The following is a 27,807-nucleotide window of genomic DNA, read 5'->3' on the forward strand; positions in this document are numbered from 1 at the left end:
AAAGCAGTGCGCACTCCTGATTGGTTGCGATGAGAGTGAGGGGCGTTTCCGAGAAGGTTTGCATTGTTGAATTAACCAATAACAGAAGAGATGATAGTTTCCTTGGTTACAAATTTTGTCAACCCATACACTGTACACAGAAGGATAGCACAAGGTAAGCTAGGCTTTAGTGCGTAAATGGTCATTTAATTCACAGAGCAGTGACTTAATACTAGTTGTATGTCTCGCATTTAATTATATTACGGGGTTCTATAAAACTTACCAGTTTTTGTTCACTGTGTTTGTCATATTTTCATTTGACTGCCTTAAGGAGTGTAGACCTAGATAAGAAAACAACTGCTGCTTTTCAGTTTACCTGCCTTTTATAAGTTTAAGCATTAGTTCTGCCCCAGTATTAAAGGTGAACTTATGTTATAATAGGGCTCCATTATTTTCGATTATCAATTGATCTTAGAGCCCATGACATGTTTGACTTGCGTGATGTGGCCGAATGTACAAAGGTAATAAACTGAATAAGTACTATCCTAGATGGCCGGCAAGTGTTTATTTACACTGGAGAAGCTGAAAGCAATGAGCTTGGGACATTTCTTCCTAGAAGTGGTTGAAAGAATTAACAGAACAAATTACTGAATTTTTTTATTACTATTATCGATTGATTGAGCCAAGTAAGCAATTAATTGATCAATAGTTTCAGCTTGCCTTGTTAAAATAGCAAGGACCAGTAATGTATCCAAAGGTTTAATGCTGTATCTCTCAAGTATGAACATAATGTCATCCCTGTGAAAACCAATGGCCAATGTTAGGCAGCTATTATGTCCTGAATTCTAACCTTAGTTTGCCATTTGGTTTTAATATATGAAAAATAATAATCTTGCTCTGTGATTCAAAAATAGCCTTTATGTCTGCTGGAGACATGAGTAAAAAATTCCAATTATCTGCAGAGGGTGCAGAACAGGGCATCAGTTTTCATTTCACTCATAGATTAAATCCATCCCTGCATACTTCATATCAACCCGTCACACACTGCATATCTTAACTGACACAATGCCTGTGTGGCCAGCACTTTTCAAAGCTTAAGCCAAAACAAAGACATAGAGATGTTCCAGCGGTATATCTGATCACACTGGGTGCACCATCTGTCCACACCCAAACCCTAAAATGTGTGAGAGTCGACTGACATTCAAGCACTGTCTCACAGAAATTGATGTCAAACTTTGGTTTCTGATGGGCTTTATTGCTCTGGGCCTGTAGTCTTCTGTTAATCCTTTGAATGACCCTGGTAAAGCCAGGTACCTGTACAGATAAATGTTGTCTTTTATCAGACTGTGCACAGCCTCTGTATTTTTACATGCAGTGATTTACCTTTTTTTTTTTTTTTCATTTCGCTGGCACCAAATAGAGTTCTAAAGTGATGAGTGGAAGGGATCTGCATACGTTCATCACACAATACAGAGCAGAAGATGTGGGTAAGTCAGTGGGAAATGGGTGTGAAACACTGCTGACTTGTGATATAGTGGCCCTCTTATCTGCTGAACAGATTTGACCCAAAGTCCTTGTGTTGAATTCTCCAGGTAGTGTTAAATGTTTGATGCTTTAGTTAGAGGCAGCATTGCTTATGTTTATTCACCTGCTTCTTTGAGTCACAGCTGAACTACTACAAAAAAACTGCCTGACACAGTTAGTTTACTTTCTGCCCCTCCCTCTCCGTACAACCCCCCCCCATGCCCCTTTGTGCAGTCATTTTCCAAATTACCCATACAATCCATTAGTGCTCAGCTGTTGCTGTTCTTCTGCCTTTACCTCTATTTCTTTCTTTGCTGAAGTCAGCATAAAGACTTTACTTCAGACATCAAAAGTGATGAGATTTTCAACAATTCCAGTGATCCTAATTCAGCCATATCATTTGCTTCCATCCATGCAGAAAAACTGACACAGCGGATGAAAAATGGTCTTGGCAGCTCAAAGTACAAGCCGGCTGAATATAAAAGACTGCAAGCTATTGTTGATGCTAAACGCCTGGAGTCTGATCTAATTGGACAAAAGGTAAATTTTGGTAATTGTCAGTATCATGACTGTACTTAAAACAGCAATGCTATTACAAAATACAAAATAGCATGGCGATTTAGAAGCAAATTAAGAAGAATATGCAACAACACTATGATATAAAAGTTTTTCCATAGAGCATACAATCGCCATTACCCACAGAGGGAAGAGCAGGAACTGACAAAAACCTGATTTTAATGTAAGGTGATAAAACAGCATGTCTCCAGTAGTTGTAAATAGCACCAATTGCTCTCTATTTGTCTCTACATTCATTTCTCTGCTCTTTCTTGCACACCACATAATGTAAAGGGATTTCACTTCATAGGAAAGAGGCATTGTATAACCTTTATACTTTGTCCAACAACAGGAAGCAGAGCAGTAATATCACTGTCATACTCAATAGCATTGTCAGTTTCATAAATATTAATTATGGCTACTCTGGGTTTTCTATAAAACTGTTTGAAGTTCATAGTCATCTGACTCTGAGCAGAGCAAAAAGTTAATACTAGGGGCAATGGAGATTAGGCTGTTAGACCTGCGGTGTTTTAATTGGTAAAATGTGGCAGAAGCCTTTTAGTATCATCATTGTTGCCCATGGCTCCTTCCAACCCTGCTCTCTGCATAACATAGATAAGACAGACTATGTTTACGTTTGGTTGCCCTGCTGAAAGGCAAGCTTTCTGAGCATCTCCCATTGGTGATGTGATAGAGGGTAAATAAATGACCATGAGTCGCCTCAAGCATGGGATCATTTTTGCTCTTCAGGAAAGGACTGACAGCATTAACAGATGCTAAAACCTTAAAAGAAATTGCCTCTTGATAAGATTTTTTGCTTAGCAGTGCTGTGCAAGAATGCAAAAAAAAAAAAAAAAAAAAAAAAAAAAAAAAAAACCTAAAAAACAAACAAACAAACTGATCAGAGAGATGCCTATATTGAAAATAGTGGCCACTTTGCACTATGGTAAAAACCATTCAACCATGAATATCAAACACTGAGAAAAAAAGAGATACAATATAGATAATGTTGTTCTGAAGAAAATTAGACAGTCTGCAAATGAGCACAATATTGCAGCATTGTTTGCCATTGAATTTACATATTCACCGAAAATAATGTGTCTGCATTTCAGCTGAAGCACCTTGGCCTAATTAGAAAATATGAAAGTACATAATTGAAACACCACAATCCCATGGGAGAGTCTAATTTAATTGCTATGTTTTTCTTCCTTTTTTGCATGCACATACTCATGATCTGGGTATGAGAAAAAATATAGAACAGTAAAAGACAAACAAGCACATGTATTGATTTGCAACTGATGCTCCAAAAGCTCCAAATTTAAGAAACATTTACAAACAGCATTTAGAATATTTATCAGTAGAGGTTTATTTCTCTGTCATTACATTTGTAGGGAACATTGCTTTTAAAGACCCCACCATGGTCCACCCACACAGGTGTTGTTTAGATCTCCTCTCAAGTATGGCAAGGCTGTGCTTAATTGACACCTCTGACCCTCTTTGCACCTTTATCATTCTCATTGATTCATAAGTTTGCTAACCTCATGAAATTCTAGTAAAGTATCCGAAGCTCAGACCAAACACGTGTAACATCTAAAGATTTTTTTTAAAAAGGTGAAGAGGAAACCTTCTCATAGAATACAGTAGCTTACTGGGACACAGAACAGAGCTATTGTTAAAGTTAGTATAACACCTGTGCTTTTCCTACTATGACAAGCAAAATATTTGCTGTGAAAAGGTCTGTGGTGAGAAATGAGTGAGAAATGTAGAAAATACAGTTCACTGTGACACTATGGAAAGGAAGCCATCCATTTACAAATCTCCACAGTCAAGTACAGCTATGATTTTGACTGCATTGTGGTTGCCTGACAAGTAGAGGAGTACCATGGGTTGTTGCTATGTTTGACATTCAACTCTTTAGATTTCCACATGTTCAGTTTGACGGTCCTCAAGTCCTATGTCAGGGATCTTAAAAATACAGCACATTTTGATTATATGTATAAAACATGTGCTTCGTAAATTGTTAGAAGTGTCTTTTCATGATAAAATGTAGTTGGAATTTGACTGAACACTGTATGGTTTAATGGTTGATATAAGATTAATAGGGATAGATATTAATGGATTAGTATTGTTTGGCACAATGAGACTAGAAATCAGTTGATTTAAGTTTGACTCCAGGCACAGTTTTTGTATTGCAACTGAGTTACTAGACAGCCAATGCAAATTAAGATCACCTTCAATACATTGCCTGAGAGAGGCATGAGTGATATCAGTTTGGCCTCTTTCTTTCAGAGCAGCACTAGTTTCAGATTGAGCACTGTAGATTCCAATAACTATAAGCGGGATGTCACCCCAAGGGTAAATGTCCATCACAATATATTCAGACTTCTTTTTTTAACAATAGCAGCAGTGACTTGATGTGTACATAGATAGTCACAGCATAAATCAACACCCTAACTCCTCCAGATTTCCTGTTAATATGAATAGACTGTACCCATATATTAGTTTTGTGGTATTTTCTTTTGTACAATTATCTGAGCCAGTGGCCTGTGTATAAAAACACTGATAGAATACGATGAATTGATGCACTGAGAGCACTCTGAAGAAGGGCCTTGTTCTTTGATGATGAAAAAGGCAAAACAATGAGAGTAGATTAAGACCTCTACCTCCCCCTTCCTTTCCTAATAACATGCCTCATGTGTGTCATGCATGTTTCTACTTGATTATTTTAATTTAACGCTGTTTATTTTGCTTTCATGCTGTGACAGTGATATTGTTTCAGTTGAATTACCTGAGTTTATGAGCCTCTCACAGACATAATAATGCTAATTAATACTGAAGCAGATGCCAATATAAAAATATCCCTGATATGCAGAGAGGAAGGATACAACTGAGTTTGACTATAAGACAACTAACTATTTCACGTTCCACTTTCCTTGCAACATTATGATTTACTGACCATATTGCTGTTGTGCTTTTTGCATGTTATAAATGGTCCATATAATTGATGCATTAAAGGTGTAATAGCAAGGTGTAATAGCAGCAATTTCCCTCAGGACAAATAAAGCTTCTTGAATCTTGAATCTTGAAAGCATTCCAGATACAGTTTTGTCAAGGAGGAAATAAATGTCATGCTTAAAGTACATTTAAAAAAAGAAGCGCTAGCTATTTGTCAGTGATTATTCCAGTTCAAGGAAACAGTTTATTCCTGCTGTGCATTAAACCTTGTCTTATAGGTTCAGAAGACCCACTGTGCAGCCAAGGCAACCAAGGAAAGCTCCATTTTACGGCAGCACAGACAGGTGTGGAGCAGAGAGTGCCCCAGGCTGCAAAAGGCTGAGTAAGAGCCCCCTATTACTCCCTGTCATTATCTGCTGCAGTTTTCTGAATCTGCTATTACACCACACAACCGCTCCATTTAAGCCCCATTGAGCCCAGGCAGAAACCTCCTTTCAAAAATAGGGTGTAAAAATGGGGGACAAATGTAAAATATGTATATATATCTTGGACAAAACAAGAAGAGAAGGGAAGGGAAGGGAAGGAGGATTTATATGTAAGATGGTTTTCTCATAGCATTGAATTAGTGTAGCAAAGGGAGAGAAACAGAGATAAGTGGGCGGGGTTATAGCTGTATGGAGACAGAGGAGTACACTGAATGGAGCAACACTCTTCCCCTTCATGCTGAGGTAGAAGTGTAGGACTGGGGCCCCAGTGGTGTCATGCCTTGTGAAGTGAGAAGGGCAGTGCTAGCTCTGGGGTGCAGCTTGTTTGGCTGCGTAATGACTGTGTCTGAGCCACCCAAGGTTAATGATGTACACAAGCGTAAGCCTCAGTAATGAGCCTAGTCATAAAGATGTGCCACTGCTTGCAGCTCTCTACGCATACATCTAGTTAAACTACCCTGGGTTTCAAAAGCCACCTTGTCAAATGGGAAAAACAGGCTAGTATATCTCTATGGTTACTCTTCGTTTATTCAAAATCATATCAACCGCTGGGCCAGACAGTAAGATGTAAACAATTACTATAGCTCCCTCCATAGGTCTGTGCAGTGTAGCCCACAATAATATGGCATAATTTCTTACATTTTTAGAAAATAACATCAGTCAAATCTGAGATATTGTGCATCATAGTTAGATGGAAGGATAGACATGGTCCTCATCCCACCCCCATACCTCCAAAATGAATCATAGCAGTAGCTGCACACTATGGTGGAAAGCAACTAAGTACATTGACTTAAGTGCTGCACTTAAGAACAGTTGTGAAGTACCTTGTACTTTAAGGTTCCATTAAATGCTACTTTATATTCATACTTCACAACATTTATTTGCCAGCTTTAACTTTACCAGTTACTTTGCAGATTCAGATAATTCATATATAATGTCAACAAATAAATTATGATATAATATTAATTATTCTCTAATGGGTTTCACTCATTGTTTAGCCATATGGCCTGGAATTTTACTGTTTTGATTCACTCTCACCACTCATATAGCGTCAGTTTTGGCCATATCGGGCATTTAGCAGTTAAGAGGCAGTTGGTAGTAGCAGAGCTAAAGGGGGAATAATATTGGACTTACATTCACTAGGTGGCTCCAAATAAATGATAATGTTGCTCCATAACTGCTGGATGAGTAAATAAGCTACTGGTCTTTAACAGGTTAGCCACATCTACCTAATACTTCTTATGTTACACATACACATACACTGTGTCCAAAATTATTACTATAACTTTTTTACAGCAAGCATTTTTAACCCTTATTGAGCTTCTAGCTAAATTAATAATGTGGTTGTGTGTAATATGGCTTTCTTTTGTCTCATTAAACAGGGAGAAAGCTGAGAATGACATCCATGATTTTATAGAGCAGATTAGACCAAATGGTAGAACGGACACTGCCATCTTCTCACTTCGGGACTATGGTAACAACATCAGCAGTTTTTAGACAGTAAATGTGTATCACTGTCAGTCTCTCCTGTTTGTGAGCACTGAAGTAATATTTGTCCTTGTGTGTCTTGGGGGTTTAGAGCTGTTTCTTGAGAAAGAGCAGGAGGCATTCAGGATAGCAACTGTGGAGCCTGTTCTACAGCTCAGGGATGACCTGTGCTTCAGACTGGGTGAAGTACAACATCAGCAGCTCACTGCCCATCTATCAAACTGGGAACAAGTAATACAACAGGTATCTCTTTGATATGAAATCTGTTATACACAGAGTGACTTTGGTAAAATCAAACATTAACAAAGCTTAATTTAGGATGGTGGGATTTCTAAATCTATTTCAGAAAAAAAAGATTTATTTAGTGTTTTACTGCACCTTTCCCACAAAATAAAATGGTCCAGCTTTTGAGAATACTGAATTGCATTTGGCATCTCATGTCCTCATTTGTTAGTGAACCAACAATGAATCTTAGCTGTGCTCGCTCTTAGCAGGTACCAAACCAAAACAGTCTGTCCTGCACATCCAACAAAAGTTTAAATTAAACCACTCTCATACTTGTTCACACAATGATCTCGGCTTGCACACAGTGTTGTATTCACTGTCCATGAATCTCTTGTTTGTTAGATATCCACAGTCGCTAAGTCACCAATTCTGCCTTTGACTCTCAGAGGCTTTTTGCAAGCTCGAGAGATGAATGGCGAGATTAAGGAGTAAGCAGGGGTCTTTAAAGACAGACGATACTTGGAATGAACCGTCTGCCAGACGTTTTATCTCCTCTGTGTGGCTCACTCATGCTTGTTTCTTTCCCATGACCCCCTCTACTGTTGCTGGCCCACAGCTCCTACCCATCTGATTGCGTGGGCACAAAAGAAAACCCCCAACATGCACACCCAGCCATGATGCCTGCTCTGCTTGCTTTTCTTTTTTTAATGTCTTTTGTCTGTTTTTTCAATTTCTTATTTCACCATTTTGCTTCACTCTCTGACTCACAACAAATCAGAGAGAGGCCCTTTTCAGGTACCATGTAATTACACTTCAAGCTCTTTTAAGTTAAAACTAAAGAATCTGAAGGTGATTGGCACTATGTTTAAGCTCTACTTTAAAAGACGTAATCAGAAAATACAGTTAGAGTGAAATGTAACCCATGCCATGTTGCTGGCTGGTTATCATGTTGTTTACCATAACGATATTTTCAGATTTGAGTTAATCACTTTAGTTAAAGCTGAAACATTTCTATCAGTTATAATGGTCATATGGTATTTCTTCTTAATCATTCATTTCGTGCAATGTATGACATAAATTTTTGTGCCCGGTTGTATTTGTTGAAATGAATGTATTGTCTGTAAAAGATGCAGATGATCAACTTAATGGACCAAGATAGGATCACTTTGAAATACACAGTATGAGTGAGTTCAGACAAAGCATGCAGCAACTAGCTATGATGACAGGTCTGATTACTTTTTAATCAAGTTTTAAGATTATATGCAAAGTAAGGGTAAGAGCTGCTATATTGTATATTCAGTGGCAGGATGTTCCAGAACTGGCATGCTCTTGCTGTAAAGGTTGTCCTGCTTTCTCTCAAATTGTCTGAATGTTCACTCATCCGCAAAATATATTAACATTAAATGTGAACTCCACTGAGTGTGTTTGTAGGTCTTGAGGAGTATACTGTAAGTGCTTCTGAGGAAAAAGCTGCATAAAGCCTTTTGTGGCTCCACATGGGACTGCATGAAGTCTGATGAATTGCCTTAAATGACGTCACTTAAGGCAGCGTTAGTATGGGCTGAAGACTGCAAGTTTGAAATGACAAAAATCTTGTGTGTGGCTTTAGAAAGAAATGAACTTATCAGATATCAGAAGTACTGACAACAACATATTAAAGAGGCATCACATGGCAGACAGTTTTGTTAGAAAAAATGAAGGTCAGGACTCATCTGTCATAATTTTACCATAGAAAACAAAAATTTTACTCATGAAATACATTGGAAGACACTGGTGACACTGACACTGGTGAGTCTGTGAAGTGCTGAGGTCTGGCGTAACAGTCCACTACCCAGTTTCCAGAGTGAGTCAGTGAGTGAGCAAAACCACAAATGGCAAGTATTTAGCCATGGCTGTCGTCTGCAGTCAACTGCAGACATGTGCAGAGAGAGGGGGAATGGTGGCCATTGGATCATGTTGTGAAGGACAACAACTAGATGTCGTAGAAGAGACTAAGGGAAACTGAGATAGCTGTCTTCAGTGAAAGAGCTGGACCAAAAAAATGCAAAGCCATTTAGTATAGAGGAGGTACATTGCACTTCAGACCCAAATGGCTGATTTCTTTTGTTGCAGTTGTGTTTTGAATGGTTCACAACCAAATGTTTATGTTTCCATACAATTAGAAAGATGTGTTAACACAAACTTTGTTGTTCTTACCTTCCACCACTCATCCACAACTTGGCTAATTCTCACAAATTGTTGATATATCTTAAATGTAGCTACTCTGCTAATAGTTTACTATTTGTATGAATTAAAATTGCTACTATCATTTTTATCCCTAATTTCTACATTGCTTCTTGGAAACTGAGAAATAGACCTAATTATTTGATGAGCATTGTCTGTCAGCTGTTTTCCTACTGAAATTTTCAGCATCTTGGGAACCAAGGATTTACCGATTACTCACAAACACTGAATCACTCTGATTATGAGTGTTTCTGAATCGTCATGTCTGTAAGAACAGTGGGAGCTTGGGTTCAACCAGTGCTGCTGATTTTAGCAGACATAGCATAGCGAGAGTGTTACAGCAGATAGCTGTGATTGCTTGAGTCTGCGCTGTGTATTCCTACAGTCCCAGATTTGTTTAAGCTGCAAGAATTTCATCAGTCTTTCTCAAAGCATCATGGATATCAATGGGTTTCCTAGATAGTCAGGGCAAGACTTAGTAGCTCTGTTTGCCCAAAAACAGTTTTGGTCCATTTGATATTGAGGTGACGGTTCATACTGGCCAGTTTGATTTCCCTGGACAGAATAGAGTCAAACTGTATGTCTTTTGTATTTGTTTTCTAAGCCTGCATTTAATATATTTTTATGGATTTATCCTTGGATCACCAGATACACTTTGTGAAAGACCAGCAAGATAACATTACTGCAAAACTTCATGCAGAGCACCTGGCTTTGGAGAAGGAGATTATGGATCTTGGTTTGGAGGTAAAATTCTCACTGCTGGCCCTCGATATCCTGCTTCTGTTTCAGCTATTTTAACGCTTTTGCTCAAAACGTGTTTGATAGTTTGTCACCAAAGCAAATACATTATCTTACATATCTCAAAAATGATTGTATTGTCCTCTGCAGACATATCTTTCTAGTGCTTCAGATAATCTGATGAACACTGAAAACATTCCAGAGGAGGTTTTGAATTCAGACTGCCCTTACCCAGAGCTGAAGGACTCCCTGATCGAGGCCTTCCACTCCCTGTCAGAAAGATACCAGAGAAGGCTGCTGAGTCTTCAAGAGCAATTACAAAGAACAGACAGGTAGGCCTGAAGACCACAATCAGTCTCATTCAGTCAATGAATGCTCACACATTGATGCTCACACATTGATTGAATGAGAAAACTGATTTTAGTAGCTAACATGAAAGAAGTGTATAATCCCTTCAATATCTCACATAGTCTTGATAGAAATAGGCTTTTAATGATTTTCAGCCATCCATTTTGTACAGGCAAAACTCTGGGCAGATCAAAATTCAAATTCAAACTCAGCATGACATCAGCAGCATATAGAGGCACAGTCACAGGCTGTTGAACAAGACAAGTCTTCCTCATATATATATATATATATATATATATATATACATAGTGTCATAGTATAATTTATTATTTATTTTTTGTTTTATGAAGATGTATTTTCTGGGTTGGAATCTGTTACAGGTTCTGTGGCTGGCATCCAGAGGACCACCTACGCTACCAGTTCACATTGTTTCAGTACACTCATGACATACCCAACCACAGAGCACTCTGCATGGACATGCTGCAAAGACTCTTTCCTGAGAAAACTAGACAAGAGCTGGTCAGTACATTGGCCTTTTTTGTCTTTTTAAGCAAGAGATAATTGATTTCTTTGTTTGTTAAACAGAACACACAAATACACAGTGACATGCACACTGTCAATGTTATTTACAGTGTGCACCCCGGAACACACACACACACACACACACACACACACACACACACACACACACACACATATATACTGATAGATAATAATTGACCAAAAACTTCACATTTTTGAGCTGAAAGAATTAGTTGATGAATTAATTGGTCAAGCAATGTAAAATTCATCAGCAAAAATTTTGATAATCTAATTATTTTTTAAATTGTGTTTCAAACAAATGAGCAAAAGCCTCTCAAATGTATGATATGTGTTATATGATGGTAAACTGAATATCTTTTTATCAAACAAAATGAGATTTGAGGACAGCACATCAACTTGTTATGGATATTTTTTAACATGTTATGATATTTTATACACTAAACAACTAATTGATTTATCAACAGTCTCTGGCAGATCAGTCAATAAGGATAATAACTGATTGTTGCAGCCATACTTAAGCTTTCATTATCACACTCATGCTGTTACATTCTCACACAGAAGCTGCGTAGTGCAACCACAGTCTGGTCTACTGACCACTGAGCAAGTGGGGGTTAACTGCCTAGCTCAAGGGGATGATTTATCCTGTGGGACATACTGTATATTGATACACACACTCCCACACCCACCCCTCTTAAAATGTAACTCCCTTCCCCAGTCTAAAGCAGCCCCTCAGTGTGAGTCTCAGACTCCCTAATCAATGTAGCTTGGTACTCTGAACCGAGCAGACAGACACACCGATAAGTCTGGACAATGATCCGCTCAGCACGCTGCAGGATGTGCCATGTCACCCACTGTGGACAACTTGCTCGCCCCACAGCCCAGCATCACCATGACAACCGCCAGCCCTTGTCTCCTTCCTTACCCGCACCAAGAGACCTGTCCTTACATCAGTTCCAGCTGGGTGCTGCATTTAGAGCTGTGATTGTTTAGTGCTAGCGGAGGTTGCAAGGAGGAGAGATGTGTCTCTTCACAGTCTTTCTCCTGACTCTTCACTTCTTCAGAAACAGACTTGGGGATGATGTGCTGCTGACTCTATCTAATTCACCTATTAGTCATTATTAAGCTAGTTTATGTGCAGAGAATAATCATTGACAACTGATTGTGTTGCTGAAACCCCATGGATTAACTGCATAAATGCTATTCTGCTATCAAAAAAAATCTTGATATTCTGCAGTTTTTATTTTGTTTGCTTATCCAGTATTCTCAAATGTTGGTCCCCTACTTGAAGCAAGCTCTATGCCTGTAAATTGTTGTCTCCATTAGATATAATTTGAAAACATGAATCCTGTCTGCCAGCAGTTGGCTTTGGGCAGATTTCCCTTGTATTTGCTATGGGGAAAAATGCTTAAATTCTATAGTTTTAGGTGGGCGGGGGTGAGGGTGCTTTCATGCACTTAATGATAGAGACAGTAGAGAGAAACAGGAAATGCGGTGAAGCAGAGCAGGGGAATGACATGCAGTGAAGGGTCCAGTCAGCCGGGAGTAAAACCAGGGACTGGCTGTTCAGGGACTATGCACCCACATTGTATGCGCCCAAACCATTAACCCCCCCCCCCCAAATTCTATAGTTAACACTTTGATTACAGAATCATTCCTGTGCATTAAACATCTTAGCTCTAACTTTTCTTATTATGGTTTTTCACTTAATAGCATTGATGGTTGTACCTGTTTGAGCTGTAATATTTTGCTCACTTGCGATTTTGTTCAATCTGTGTGCAATCATTTTGATAGCATCAATTTCCATTGGTTTTGTCAGTCTTTTTGAAATTCTAATGCAAGCTAAAACTGCTGTTTCATAAGCTAGATGGCAGGTGCGACATATTAGCACAGTTAAAGAGATTGTACAGTCTAGCAATTGAAAAGCCTCTTACATTCTCCCCAGGAAAGATTGAGAAGAATAGTTTGAGACTGAACTTTTTTTTTTTTTTTTAGAAGTTTAACTTTATGCTTTTTAAAAATATTGCGTTTGTGTTATTTCAGTTTCTTTCTTTGATCTTACAAAAGAAAGAAGAGCAGAAACAAAGGGTTTCGATTAGAGAGTTACATTACTGAGATTAACTTGCTTTGCTGTCTTAATCCCAAGATATTTGAATAGAATAATTTCTTGCAGCAGTTTGTTTGACAGTGGCCTGAAAATCACAACCCAAATGCATATTACTGTCTCAGCAAAGTGCCACAGCAAGAGTGTAGACATGGTTTCTGTGTTCCTTTTGATGGCTTTCAGTGGAACTTTCTGTTTTAATGAGTCAGATGGTGGTATGCCATTAAGCTTAGTGTGGAGGTCTCCCTCTGCTGGATGGGGCTCTTTATTTTCTACTATGACTTACTCTCTGGAGGTCAACAGAGTACCAGTAGGATTTCAAAGTGATACCTTCATAATATTCCATGACAATAGAGGAAATAATTCATACCCATTACTTTTTCTGACTATATTCAGTAGTTTCTCTTTTAATTTTCTTTTTACTTCTCAGTCCTCATGGAGACAGCACTCCACAGAGGGAATGTGGGTGCAGCAGCTGAACTAAATGGCGTGCCACTTTAAGTGTGCACTGCAGACACAGTGCGGTAGATCCTTCCACATACATTCTGGCGTAATGTGGTGGCTAAAGTGCATGCTTGCCTCTGTGACAGACACATACTGCTGTATATGCTTATTCACTTCTTACAACGTGAGGAAGGCAAGGGTGGTGAAGGAGAGGACAAGAGGAAGTGAGGAACAAAGCGTGGATCTTCCTCAAGTTCCAAAGTTGTGCATTAATAAACAGGATTTGCTTGACTGCCGCTGGCGCTTCTGTTCCGTTGGCAGGTCTGTCAGCTCACTCATTTTCAATAAAACCAGTCAGCCGTCTAATGCCTTCCCACCGTCAGTTAGCCGCTATTAGCCCATAGATGAATATCATTCCCTCTGTTCCGATGAAGCAGCCAAGTGATGCAGCCTCTGTGAGTGCTGACACAATGATGAATAGCTACAGGCAGCCCTCACACAGAAAAGAAGTGTTTTCCTTCAGGACATTTCATAGCCAGGAGAGAAGGACCATTTTGTACACCAGCTGAGCTAGACCTGACACAGAGTTTTCCCTATGGCCCTGCTGCCATTATTATGGACAGTGCACTGTATCATGTAGGAATGTTTGCAGATTTCTGTTTGCATGTCACTTTAAATAATACGACAGTGTTGCCATTCTGGTCACAGTATTCCAGTATCTTGCACATTTTGTTCTTCATATTTATCTTTTTGTCCAGTGTTTACTGAGGAATAACTGATATGCTTTACCTGTTAATACATTCTATAATGCATTTGCGTCACCCCATGCTCAAACATTGCCCCCTCCCTTCATTCGTCATTGTGTTCTTCCAGATGGAGCATGAACGTGTGTTGAACTGGCAGCGCTTCACCCAGGCACAGCTGACCGTACTGACCCAGCAGTGGCAACGGGATCAGGAGGAGCTACTGGCCAGAGCTCTGGTCACATTGCAAGAGGCAAGACATGCCCACCAGGAGGAGCTGGAGCTCCACAGAGACCGCCAGAACCAGCAGGACATCTGCTCACATCTCAGAGAGAAGGTTCGTGTCTGGTATACCTTATACGTACACCAGGAACTGTCACATGTTCGGGAACATTTCATACTTTATGAGACTGTACTTTTTATGTTGGAAATTATAGTGCAGTTCTTTGTCTGCAATCCACATTAGATCCCACTAGGAAGTATATCTATAACTTTAATACCATACTGCAGCCTGCCCAGTATGACTTCCCTGTGGTCTACTTCTCTACTGTTCTATTTTATTAGTGGCAGTCACTCTCTCTCATGGTGGAGTGGAGAGAATTCAGCTGGTTTCCAGAATATTTAACATGATATCTTTTTCCTCATAAAGAACATGTGTAGATCTTACAGTTGCTGTGAGAGATGTGAGAGGCACCAGACAGGCACCAGTGGCTGACTGCCTGCTTGTGTACAGGATATCTGCTGACGAGGCTGCATATTACACCAGGCTGCCTGACAGCATCTCTCGCTTTAGCTGCCACTTGGGATGGGTTGTGAATGCAAACAAGCTAATAAGGACGGTCTTGGAAACATGATGTTGCTGTCTCTGAGGGGTGCTAGTTCACATTCGCACAACAAACAAGTTACTCATGTGAACGAATCCATGTGCTGTACAAATTGAGTCTGCTTTGCCTGCCGGTTTTTGTTTTAAATGGTGCTCATGTCCTGTAGCTGATTAGATAACAAGACACTGATGTACTGAAGTAGGAGTGGTAGTAGGGCTGGTGTGGGTCATCACTACTGAGCCTAGGGTTTTGTTTTGTTTTTGTTTCCTAATTACAGGACATATCACCAAACAGGGGTAGTGCTGGTTTATTTATTTATTTTTTTTGCACTATTGCCTCTGCTCCTTGAGACCTGTGAAGTTCGGCATGGCACATTCATTGTATTTATGAATAATCCAACCCCAGATTTAATCTCTTGTCCTGAAACAATGACTTATGTTAAGTAATACACCATAAACTGCACATATTCTGCTATGTGTGAAAAGAGTTAATCAAAGATCAAGTTGGATATGTTGCTGGAATCCATGTTGTGACAGTTGGAATGATAAACAACAATCTCTCTCTTAGTTATGGGGGACGCTCTCCTCCCTGTACCACTTGCCATAAAGACTGGAAAGCCTGGTACAATATATCCCACTTCAGACAATGTCTCAAAGTAGGGGTCTCAAACTGTCAGCTATCAGGCCAAATCTGGCCTGCAAGACAATTTCATACGCTACCCCCACCAAGTTTAGGACTTTTTTGCATTCGGCCCACAAATACAATGATTTCTTCCTCCCTGACTTTTATTTAATGTTATCATTTTATTTTGTAGCAAGGCTGCAAAATTGTGGCATAAAAACTGCCTCTTTATTTCACTAGCTGTGCCCAAGTTTGCAACGTATAAACAGAAACACATAAGATTTGGCCAACGGAACTCTGATTTACTGCAGCATATACAATGTCTGACACCAAAATCTGTTTCTCTTAAACTAAAACAAATGTTGGACAGGGAAGTTGATTCATGCCTCATCTTCCAGGGTAAAAGTGCCATAATCAAGGAGTATAATCTTAAGTAGAATTACTCTATTAAACATGCAGAGCAGAATGCAAGGTAAAAGGGAGAAGAGGAGGAAGTTGTTAAAAACACACTGGAGGTTATTATTCTGCAGTCTCACTGAGAGAAAACATCCTAGCTAGTGAGCTCCTGATAGTTTGAGTAAGATAATATTGTTGTGTTATTTCCCTATTGCCATAATTATCCATGAAAAACAAATCCTTAACTGTATTTAACCAAAGTGACTGTATTTTTTTTTTTTACTGCATATTTGCTCTAACACCTTCAAGTAATATGCTCCTTGCTCACAGATTCACTAAAATATTACATCATGTTGGATGGCACTTACTAATTTGCATTTACAATGCATTTAATTGGACTGTTTTCTCTTTATCCTTTGCTGTGTACTGTCATTTGCTACTAATGTAATTGAAGAAGCAAATTCAGTGGCATTGAACACTGTTGTGTTTGGAAAAAGACATCACAGGCTTTTAAAATGATGGAATATGTTATGTAGCAGTATGTCTCTGCCAGCTCCTTTTAAATGTATTTTTGAAAACACAAGGGGTCTTTGACTTTTGGTAATTTAGGGTAAACCAGCAGTAGAATATAAACTACATGCCTCTGACGACAGCAAACACATTTCTGAGTTTTGTCTTCACGGTTCTCTGAGGCAATAAGAAAAATAAAATCACAGGCATTTTCATTCCCATGACTTTTCTGCATCCACGTTTTTTGTTTACGCATTGCATGTGCACATATTTGAGCTAGTGTGGAGGCTCAGATGGACGCCTGTTTGCATCCAATTTTTCTTTCCACTGCCTTTATCACCACAGCACAGCGACACAGTGGTGAGACAAGATGGATTTTCCTCTAGTTGCATCTGCTTTTTTAACACTTTATTTTCTGCAGCTGCTCCCTCTGACCCAGGCAGCTCTCCTGACTCTACTGTGAGTCACTCACACCTCGTGAGATCAACTTCCTTTCCACACTCAAAATTTCATTCTTATCATATTATATGCACTTTGTATTGTAATACAATTTAGTAAATGACTAGCACAATATAGCTGAAATCTCTAGGTGTATCAAAATTTATACAGTATTTTATTTATATTCAATTTATTATTGATTTGACATGACGTGACATGATCCATAATTTAGGAACAGTTCACCCTCACCATATTATATATAGGTATGAGGACAGCTCAACCAATTAAATCAACAAAAGTCAACTGCTGCAACTAAATAATAGAAATTGTGATTTGATTTGATGAAATAGATGATGAAATAGTTAGCTAAAAGTAATTAACACTTCCAATAAGTTTATCTTAAAATGGATCAAAAGTTGATATAGCTAAAAGAAATGGATAAGCAGTTGAAATAGTTAATTTAAATGATGTTGTGTGCTATATAATTGATTGTGTTAGATAACACAATTCCTTCACAAGAACATATTTGCTGATGAAGGGGACCTTGAGCTCATGTGATAGTGCTGCGGGGATATGTTAGATAGTAAAGTTTGGAAACCACTGGCTTAGATGATGCTTACAATCTACTAATCTGGTAGAAACTGGTTTAGGCTACAACATTTTTGAAATAAATTAAGAGGCTAAGGGACTGCTGTGATGTACTTGTCAGTTAAGGCAGTAAATTGCTTACTTGTTATATTTATCTAGCTGTGATTATGCAAATAATCACCCTCCACATCTCATCTTCTCCTAGCCTCCATGGGTTCAGAGGAGAGCATATATTGAGCGATTTTTGGTCAGTGCTGGTCTCGTTCTGACCTCATTAGAGAGGGAGGCTGTGTGCTGCCAGTCCACTCAGCTCTCTACTGAGGGGCGCGTAGTGCTTAGAAATCCAGGGTAATTGATTTCAGAGTTAGCTTGTACCCCTTGGTTTTGGAAAGGGCAAGACTGTACCACGGACCACAGCTTCTCCTTGAGAACCACAGAGTAGCTGTGCTGAGGTGATTGGCTGCATTCACATGTCTGGATACAGATAATAGTCAATTTGGTTTCAGAAGGTTCCTGGTGTGATATACAATAACAGAAATGTAGAAGGCGTGTATTGTCAGAAGGTAAAATGAAATGGATGATTGAGATAAGTAACATTTAACATTAACATTTCATGCGTGTGACATGGCTTATTTCATTCCAATTTATCACTGAAAGACAGATGCTTCTCTTCAAATCATCAGCTGTTTGTGCTGCAGTGTTCTGGCTGCTGTAATTAGTTGGCATTGTTCTTGGTGTTACTGTTCATTCCAGGCTTTTATTCTGTCCTTGCTTTCATTTTGCCTCCCACTTATATCTCCCTCGCAGGCATCTTTGATGAGCGATTGTGTTTTCCACATGAGTAAATAAAGCCTGGAGGGATGGCAGATTGTTCCAACATGCTCAGGTGGGAAAGAGATGAGCAGACCAATAGGACAAATCACATAACCTTTGAAAGAAAGATTTTCATAACATGGGAGGTTTTCCTTTATTGCAAGAGCTCATTTTTCATTTCCTGCTCTCCAGAGTTCTTTGCAATATAAGCAACGTTATTACAGATTAACTTATGCTATGATCTGCATGCCCTTCCTGCAGTATTCTCTGGGCACTGTGTGTTAGCAGATCCCCTGTCACCGAGTGTCAGTGACTAACAAGGACAGCTCTTCATCCCTCTGGTGGCCGAGTGGACACAGCAGATTTGACTTAAGCTGAGACAGTGCGTAGGCCTCACAGTGTTTCGGCCAACAATTCTCTAAGGAGTTAATTGCTCATATATGAAAAATTTTTCATCCACAAAGTGAGGTACCTGTTATGGCCGCTATGATTGTGCTAGCTGTGGAAATACAAAGATAATTGCATGGTCTCATTTTTCTCATCTCTTAATGGACATTAGTTCTTGTGCCTAGATTCAGGTGTATCTCATGTGTCATTAATGTCACTCAGTAGAGTGGTCCCTCCTATGGAGGAGTGGTGCTGTTCTTAGAAATACGCCACTCACTTTCCCCAGTTTGCTGCTCTAATTCACATAATGATTCTAGTTTAAGATTTGTAGTTTTGCATGAGTTCATACCTCATCTGTTTCACTCATCTGTTATATATCTCAAGTTTGTCATTAAATGACCTGCAATAGAAAGTTTTGACGGCTGCTGCAACGCCCCCTGACAGAAGACATCACTTTAACTGTACAGTTATATTAACAAAGGATTTGAACAGGCTGCAGTGTGCAGATAAAAAGGCTATTATTCTTTTGTTATTCTGACATCTCTGCAGTCTTTTCTGTGCTGCCATGAAAAAGGATGGTGTCCCATTTCCTTTTGAATTCACAGAAAATGAGATTCCAGTGACAAATTACTGTAGACTGTATATAATGACCATTTTATTCCCTTTGTGCTCCGTAAAATGCCTTTTCATCTCTGCCTAAACAAGAATGACGTACAAAATACATCCAGCCACTGTGGATCTCACTGTGTTCACAATGAATCTAAGTTTTGAAGATACATGTCAGACTCTTCCGTGACCTCATGTGACCTCACGCTGCAACTGGACTTTACACTTCTTGCTTTATGAGATCGTGGAAATAAACAAACACGGAGTTATCTGTCTCATGTTTGTATGTCTCAAAAAATATGCTTTACTGACCCATCCACCAGGTTGTTTGCACACTTTACTGCTTATGGTTCACTACATTAGACATGCAGGCAGGTAACTTAAATGGGCCAGACTGGAGCTTGATGGATTGCTTAATTATGTGCACTTGTTTTCTCATTTCTTCTCTGTCTCATTTTTTTAAAAGCGTCTCCAATTTGATTTTAAGGCTACTTCTTGTTACATAAATTGCTACATTTTATAAACACATTATACACACACACACACACACACACACACACACACACACACACACACATATATATATATATATATATATAAAATATTTCCTATCCATTTTTGCCCCTGCTGTAAAGACAGTAGACACATGACAGGAATTGAGAGAGTGGGAAAGGTGACGTTGCAGTATCTTAGACCTCTCCATCATCAGGAAGCCCCAAAATATGGATAATATAAAAGTAGTGAAACCCTACATATGCACAGTATGGAAACATATCTCATATTTAATAAGAACCGGAGAATTAAACATAAAGCCTAAACATTTAGGGTACATAACATTAGAACTGCTCATGTCTCAAATTTTTATGCTTATGCTTGTTTTATATACTACGGGTACTCTTCCCCTATGGCAAAAAATAGTAATGTGAGAAAAGATGCCAACTGAGGTGTTTTAGTAGGCGACTTTCTTCTATATTGAAATTTAATTATGCTAATGATGTTTTGCCCGGGGTAACAGCAGTAGTCAGTGAAACCATCACTGTGACCTTTTGCAATGACAAGATTATATCAAACAAGGCAGTGCTGCAATCAACACCAACACCAACAGGTGCACATGAACACACATACAAGAGGAAAGAGCAGCAGAGGCACAAAACATGACAGCATATGTAGCTGCATAAACATTGTCACAGTGCTGTCACCATCATTACTCAGCGATTACTCATTGTCACAACTCAGGTTTGCTCTCCTGGTCAATAATATTGCGTATTGAACCATTTGTTAGGAAAAGCCATTAAATGTCTGCATTAGAGAATATTTTAATTTCTAAACAAGAGGCATGTTGTATCTTGAGTATAAACACTGTAAAATGGAACTTGATGAGAGGCTGGATTGTTTTAAATTCTCCCTCAAACACACAGCTGCTGCTTTTTCTCAGGAGGACATTGAGTATGAATGACTCGATGATACCGCTGGTGCTAATGTGTGTGAGACCATGTTAATTTGCAGTTTAGTCCTTGAGGGATTCCTAAGCTCTACTCTGATAGATCTGTGAGTCTGTCTGCCCTGTTGGAATGTAACACTTTAATACCCGGCTCTCCACAGAAAGGCTACCTCATAACGAACCTGTCATTCAGTCGCTCGCTCCCTGGCAAATATTTTGGTCTATTTCCAGATATCTAGCTGGGTGGGTGAAGATTGCAAAGATGTGAACAAAATTTTAGAATAGAAATAGTTTGTCAGGGCTCTGTCAAGACATTGTGTCTCCATATGATAACCACATTTTCAGACAAGTTCACATTTACACACGCTTTTAGTTTTATAAATGCCCTTTCACACAGGCTTTCTTTTAGATTCAATGCATTGACGGGTCCTGAGGTGATCTTACACAAAGTGTGAACGGCAGCTGTGACGCCTTTACAAGAGTTCTTCCCACACTTTGGCACCATGGGAGTGGGGCTCAGCTGGTTGTCTCCCAGTGACTGATTCTTTCAAGACAGCTGTTGATGGACAATAACCTGGTTTTTGTTTTTCCCCTGATGTGTATTTGCATGTGTGTTTGTAGCTGCAGCGGTGGCGGGCCCAGCAGGAGGAGGTGGCGAAGCTAGAGGCAGCTATAGCTGCTAGACAGCGAGCAGAGGAAGAGGCGAGGTTAAAGAGGGAGCAGGAGAGGGAGGCTGCCATTAGGTCACAGCAAAAAGATGAGGTAATCTCATCATCATCACACCCATCACAAAACGCCAATTCCATCCTGCAGAAATTTCTTAATATCAACGCTTCATGTATATGAATGTGTACAAGCTAGAAGCTGTGGTTCACTCATTTGTATGATCCCACTAATTAGATTTAAATGTTGCTGAGTGTTACCACGGAAAAAAAGGGTTGCACACAACTTTTGGGGGAAAAAAAACATGTCATGATCAGACTGAGTTGAATAAGAGATGTAACAGTAAATATTTTCTCTAGATGATGATAGATGGCATGTTTTATCCTGTGCTCACAAGATCCATTATATGTACATAACTATATCTTTGCATTCAATTGATTTTATAAAAACAAGATAATTCACTAAAAATTTTAATATTTCTAGACCACTTGAGATGCACACAGCCAGCTCAAAATGGAGAGAGCCTGGTCAACTAGAAACCCAGGACTTGTCCTCAGTAGGAATCTGTTATATTTTAAAATGGAGAATAAGTACAGATGGGTTAGATTTAGATGGATAGCTATGGTGTGCCAAGGAAATAGCCTCAAAAGTTAAAAAACGAAGAGTCACATTGGCTCAGCTTGATCCTGAGCATTCGGCACACAAATATCCCTGATTTCACAGAAAAGAAAGTACTCCTCAAAAGCAAATTATATGTGGCAGCTCAGGCTAAAACCTTTAGGGGCATGTGAGAATGAGTGTCTGAGTGACTTCTCACAGAAAATAAGCCATTAAAGTTACTAATGCTATAGCTCTGACACATTTAGATAACATGCTTGTACTAGATGAATAAAAACGGATGATCTTTTATGTCATCAGCAGCTCTGCAGCCCTCCATATTAAGGGTATTGCAGGGTTTTTAATATATGGTAGCCACTTGATGAAATTACATGAGCTTCAAGTTGCTTACCATTTTTTGCTGCACTGCCTTCAGTATTTGACTTGTGGGCACACAGGGAGATAAAACTGAAAGCATACCTTGTTACAATTATCTGGGTATTTTGATTATTCAATTTAGTTATTGTCCTCACAGGTACAACTACACCAGAGTGTGTGTGTGTGTGAGAGAGTCTGACTGTTTAATTAACTCTCTCCTCAGGGGTCTGCTAGGAGAGCATGGGCAACCTGAGACACTCTGATTGATGAGAGCATTTAGGCTGCATTGCATTCCATATAATTTAGCACAATAGTCTGCCAGACAATGAAATATCATCTCATTCTCTCTATTTACACTTATCTGATTACTGCTCTGTCACAATCAATAGGACATGAGGATCCTAAGAGTTCTGTGGAAGTCAAATTATTGGGAGTGTGCCCACTGTTCTTGTTAACTTTTTGTCGTGATTCTTTATAAATTGTTGTCCCCCCCACCCCCCTCCCCCAGGTCAGGCAGTTTTATTTAAAGCAGCAGAGGAGAAGGGAGGTGCTGGAGCAGAGGGATCAAGAGAGACTTGCTAATCTGAGGAGCGTCATGGAAGAACAGGCAAGGCGAGATAAAGAGAGGTGGGTGTTGCACAATGGGACCTTGACTTTTCAAGTGCTAATACATTATTGCCCATTGCCAACATGACTTGACATGTATTTAACTTTTTGCTTATGGGCTTACAAGATCTTACAATCACGCAAATTTAATCTAAAAATAAAAAAAATTCTGCCTTCGAAAAAAAAATCTTCCATTTGCTGTGGTTTGCTCAGCATTTCTCAGCAGACACTGACAGAGACTGGCGTTAATACCAGATAATAGTGTTGACTTTGGCTGCAAGAATGAACTCTGGAAGGAATGAAAATGAGGAATCACGAGAGGCTGAAAAAGCGATAAAAACAGATGATGAGAGAGGAGCTGTACTCTGGCAGCTCCATAAAACCCTCCACACCCCGCGGCCCTGCTGTGTCAGGAACGATAGGTAATGTTGGTCATGGCGGTGGCAGAGGAAGAGAGGGGCTGTTTAGGTCTGATGTCCACACCTTCTGTGCTCCCTCCAGGGTGCAGTTTAGGGCGGATATGTTGCAGCGACGAAGGGAAGAGAGAGAGGCGCGGGAGCTTGAGCGTCAGAGACAAGAAGAAGAGAAACAGAATCGTCTGGAAGCTCTCAGAAGCCAGGTGGATCATTATCTGCTCTTAACCCGTTTCAACCACTATAATTTACTTGCTGACTTGGATGCATCCTTAACTGAGTCGAGGCATCACTGCCTATGTCCTATGACACAATTGTATGTTATCATTATATTAAATGTAGTTTTCCTATTCATCTTAGGTTGTAGTGGTGGCAGAGGCAGACCCAGAGAGGATGATGGCAGATACGGAGGCTTGGAGGAGTCGACACTTGAACGTAAATGAGTTTGAGCTCCAAAGGCCTCTCTATAGTATTAACACGTACACGGACACACAGGTGAAGCATGATAACATCTACTCTCCTTTAACCTTTAGCTTTTGTTTGTGTGTTTACAAAAGTTGCATGGTCAGTTGCCCCAAACTCCTTATCTGTGCCCTACATATCACTGGCCTGCAAGGCCTCTCTGCCCAGTTCCCTTGATTATATTCAGCCGTTTATGTTTCGTTTCATCTTGGCTGAGACAGAGCAGTGACCCGTGCAGTGGGAGAAATTATGTAATCTGGCTGTCTGGTCAAACAATGTTTGTCCTAGTCTCAAAGACCTGTATACACAGCCTTGATCTCAAGGCCACCAAGTCAATCAGTGCACCGTAGAGTTTGCGTGTGTGTGTGGTTTTGTCATCATTGTGCAGAGCAGGTTAGAATATGGTTATTGTGTAACACAGGCAATGACTAATGATTGTTCGACTGTTAATCTTCTCCTCCAATACCAAACTGTGACGGCTTAGTGACTAATCTTGTTTGAAGTATTAAATGTGTGGTGAACCATAAAAACAAACTGTGACAACCTAGTGGGTGTGATCTGGTATGAAACAGCTGGAAATGTATTATTTGCTGCATTTTGTTTTCCAGATTGTGTCTGATCCAAGGGTGCGGGTTGAGCAAGCTCTGCGAGAGGCTGGTCTGCACCACAGTCAGTATGCCAAGGAGGTTCTGTCTGTTATCAAGCCCCCCAAACCACCTCGACGAGACACGAAATCAATACTCAAATTCTGACTGAGGGCTTGTCGGGGTCATATTATCAAGTTCAACCAATAATATTATATATATATATATATATATATATATATATATATATATATATATATATATATATCATTGTAAATAAGCTGAATTATTGACCACCACATGACGCTGGTTTTATACTCTACAGGACCTCACAAGCAATAAAGTATCATACGGTTTCTCTGAGTGATGATAAACATGTACATCCAACAGATGAAAATGACCTCTCTGCTCATTTATCAATATTTAATCATTGCTTATGTTACTTTCAGGACGTTTGTATGTATATATGAGCTTGTATGGCAGCATTCAATAACACCTTCATCACTGAATTACATTATGGAAAATTCCCCTTCATGTTCCTGTGTCACATGGGAGGAATCACTTGTGCTTCTCATCAAAAAAGCATATAAGAAGAAAAATGTTAAAACTAGCCACTACTGTGTGGCTGCAAACCTCCACTACTAGCCAACAGTTTCTCAGTTTTGATTTTTAATCCAAACATTCACGTGAGGTGAGTTTCATGATCCTACAAGCATCCCCTTAGAATTTGAAATAGTATCTTGATCTGTCAGATTTATAGTTAAAATGATTATTGTCTATGTTGCAGAACTTGTTGTTCCTCACCCCAGGTGCAAGTTGAACTTTTTTCGTGTTTTTACAGATATCATGCTTACAAACTGCCAAATTAACTACAAGAAGTTGAAAAACAGTTTTTTTTTTTTTTTGGCTCTTGAAGTCAAATATTACAATCAACATACAGAAGACATTATTTAGAAAATTACTGTTGGCTTACATAAGTACCAGAGTTAAATTAAATATCAAAAGATACAATACATACTTACACACACACACACACACACACACATATATATCACTATACATATATATATATATATATATATATATATATATATATATATGCAACATACTTAATATTTTAGCTTCATCAAAGAAATCATTCAAGTCTTAACAGCTTTTTAAATAAACGTCTAATACACATATTAACAACAAGTACAGTATATATACATATCCACATATCAGTCTAAGCTATATACAATCTTTGAGGGAAGCTGAGGTTGGGATGGGAGATGTAGGTGTCTCAGACAATATGTCCCAGGCGTTTCTTGATAAAGTGGGACACCAAGACTTGAGGTCTCTGCTGGTACTCCACCAGAACATCATGAGGGGAAGTGATCTGGTCTCCCTCAAAGCGGTTCAGCAATGTAACACAGATCACGGCCGCTGGAAGGAAAAAAACAGTCACATTGAGCAGTTAGTTCTCACGTTGGTCATGAGGTGAGACACTTCTCTGCATATCATATCTACTCTCTACATCTGTTTTATACAAATTATGTCATTATTGCGCACTATCGAAGCAGGATAATTTTAAAAAGTGCAAGTTCTACTTCAACAACAGTACCCTTGAGGCCACAGACACGGCACATGGCAGCAAACACAGTGGACTCCATTTCTATATTCCTCACTCCAGCCTCGTAAGCTTTCCTCAGATACTCCAGTTTTTCTTCTTGAGAGAAGGAGCAGAGAGCCCCGTCCAGTCGACCTTGACCTAGAGAGGCACAGCACAGGATTTCTCACTGCCTGAGCAATGTACGTATGTGACCTGCTGAGGTTCTTGCCTGTGCCGTAAGTGAATACCAACATGAACATATAACCTGACCACGACATACTGTTTGTACCTTCATAGAAGTCATGGGTGCACATGGTGTTTCCAATCACTGAAGGAAAGTTTTGAAGCTCAGAGGAGCACTGCAGAAGTTCATTGGCCACTCCCTCATCCAGCTCAGTACTCCTGGTGATGACTTTACCCAGAACCACCTGCTCAAACTGGGGGCGGAAAGAGTAATCCACTGCTTTATCTGTAATCACCACTGTGCCAGGAGCCAGACCTAGAGACAACAGGGGGCAGACATTTTATAAACTAATATTATAGTTTTGCCTAATACCCAGAATAGATGAGTACATTACTGGCATGTACATATTGAAGTTCACTCTGGCAGGTAAAGCGCAAGTTTTCTGTCACCTTCATAACAAAACACCAGGTTCTTACCGACTCCACCAGATGTTCCAAGGCGAAAGAGGACCACATCACGACACTGGGCATGGTGCAGCAGTTTGATGAGCTCATGCAGCATAATGGAGATAGAAGGCACACCCATGCCATGCTGTAATATGAGCCATACATAAATATTATTCTTAAAAGTCCATCAAACAGTTATTATTATTTGTAGGACTTCCTTATAGAAATAAAGCCTACAAACAATGCAAACTGAATATGGAATACTTACGCTTATAGACAGCACTGGTCCCACTTTGTACATGCAGTAGCGATCGGTTCCCTCACAGATATCTCTGATTTCCTCTGGGTTTCCAGGTAGTTTCAGCTCCTGGTGGATGAACTGGGCAAAAGCCTTCATGCGATTTGCACTCCCACCTACACACACAAACTATGGGAAAGAGAGAGAGAGGACTATGGAGTTTTCTAACTTTTTGAGTTGTATACACTAAAATTGTATTTAATCTGACCTTATTTCACAAACCTTAATATCTCCAAACATTTCAGGAAGGTTGTGAGTCTTGGTGCTCAAGCTGAAGTGGTAGAGAATGTCCTCTTCCATGGTGTCCAAGTAGGGATTTTTCACTTGGACCTGTTGTCTAAAAATGTATTGCTAGATATTAATACATGGACAAAACGCTCAAGTGAATCCAAAAGGTGGCTTTTGAAGAGCATTAAAAGTATTAAAGCTTAATACTTACTTGATATACTCGTGGTCATTCCCCATACAGTTAAGTAAAATCGGTGCCATTGCTGCAGTAGACAATTTGAAGTCAAGCTTTAAATGTCCTCAATGTTGCTCTAGTGTAAAACTTCCAAATACTTGTTGCCACTTGTAGCTGTTAGTCGAATAAGAGTTGTGTCTGACTGCAGAG

At 39.5% G+C, this 27,807-nt stretch overlaps 2 protein-coding genes across 2 annotated transcripts; one reads left to right on the plus strand and one right to left on the minus strand.

The window, feature by feature from the left end:
- The first annotated feature begins 119 nt into the window (after positions 1-119).
- Positions 120-25,723, plus strand: LOC108901064 (coiled-coil domain-containing protein 148). Its single transcript, XM_018702419.2, has 15 exons — positions 120-154; positions 1,400-1,466; positions 1,922-2,043; positions 5,292-5,395; positions 6,881-6,972; positions 7,078-7,229; positions 10,083-10,178; positions 10,323-10,504; positions 10,901-11,039; positions 14,482-14,688; positions 21,597-21,737; positions 23,122-23,240; positions 23,721-23,838; positions 23,993-24,127; positions 24,703-25,723. The coding sequence occupies exons 2-15, from the start codon at positions 1,412-1,414 to the stop codon at positions 24,844-24,846; spliced, it is 1,806 nt and encodes a 601-aa protein (XP_018557935.1). The 5' UTR covers positions 120-154; positions 1,400-1,411; the 3' UTR covers positions 24,847-25,723.
- Positions 25,088-27,800, minus strand: upp2 (uridine phosphorylase 2). Its single transcript, XM_018702422.2, has 7 exons — positions 27,634-27,800; positions 27,417-27,531; positions 27,165-27,323; positions 26,927-27,041; positions 26,556-26,765; positions 26,279-26,425; positions 25,088-26,100 (listed from the first exon to the last, which is right to left on the minus strand). Exons 1-7 carry the CDS (start codon positions 27,681-27,683, stop codon positions 25,958-25,960), a joined length of 939 nt encoding a protein of 312 aa, XP_018557938.1. The 5' UTR covers positions 27,684-27,800; the 3' UTR covers positions 25,088-25,957.
- Between the last annotated feature and the right edge of the window lie 7 nt (positions 27,801-27,807).

Source organism: Lates calcarifer, linkage group LG1 (genome assembly GCF_001640805.2).
Source record: "Lates calcarifer isolate ASB-BC8 linkage group LG1, TLL_Latcal_v3, whole genome shotgun sequence".
Taxonomy (NCBI): domain Eukaryota; kingdom Metazoa; phylum Chordata; class Actinopteri; family Centropomidae; genus Lates; species Lates calcarifer.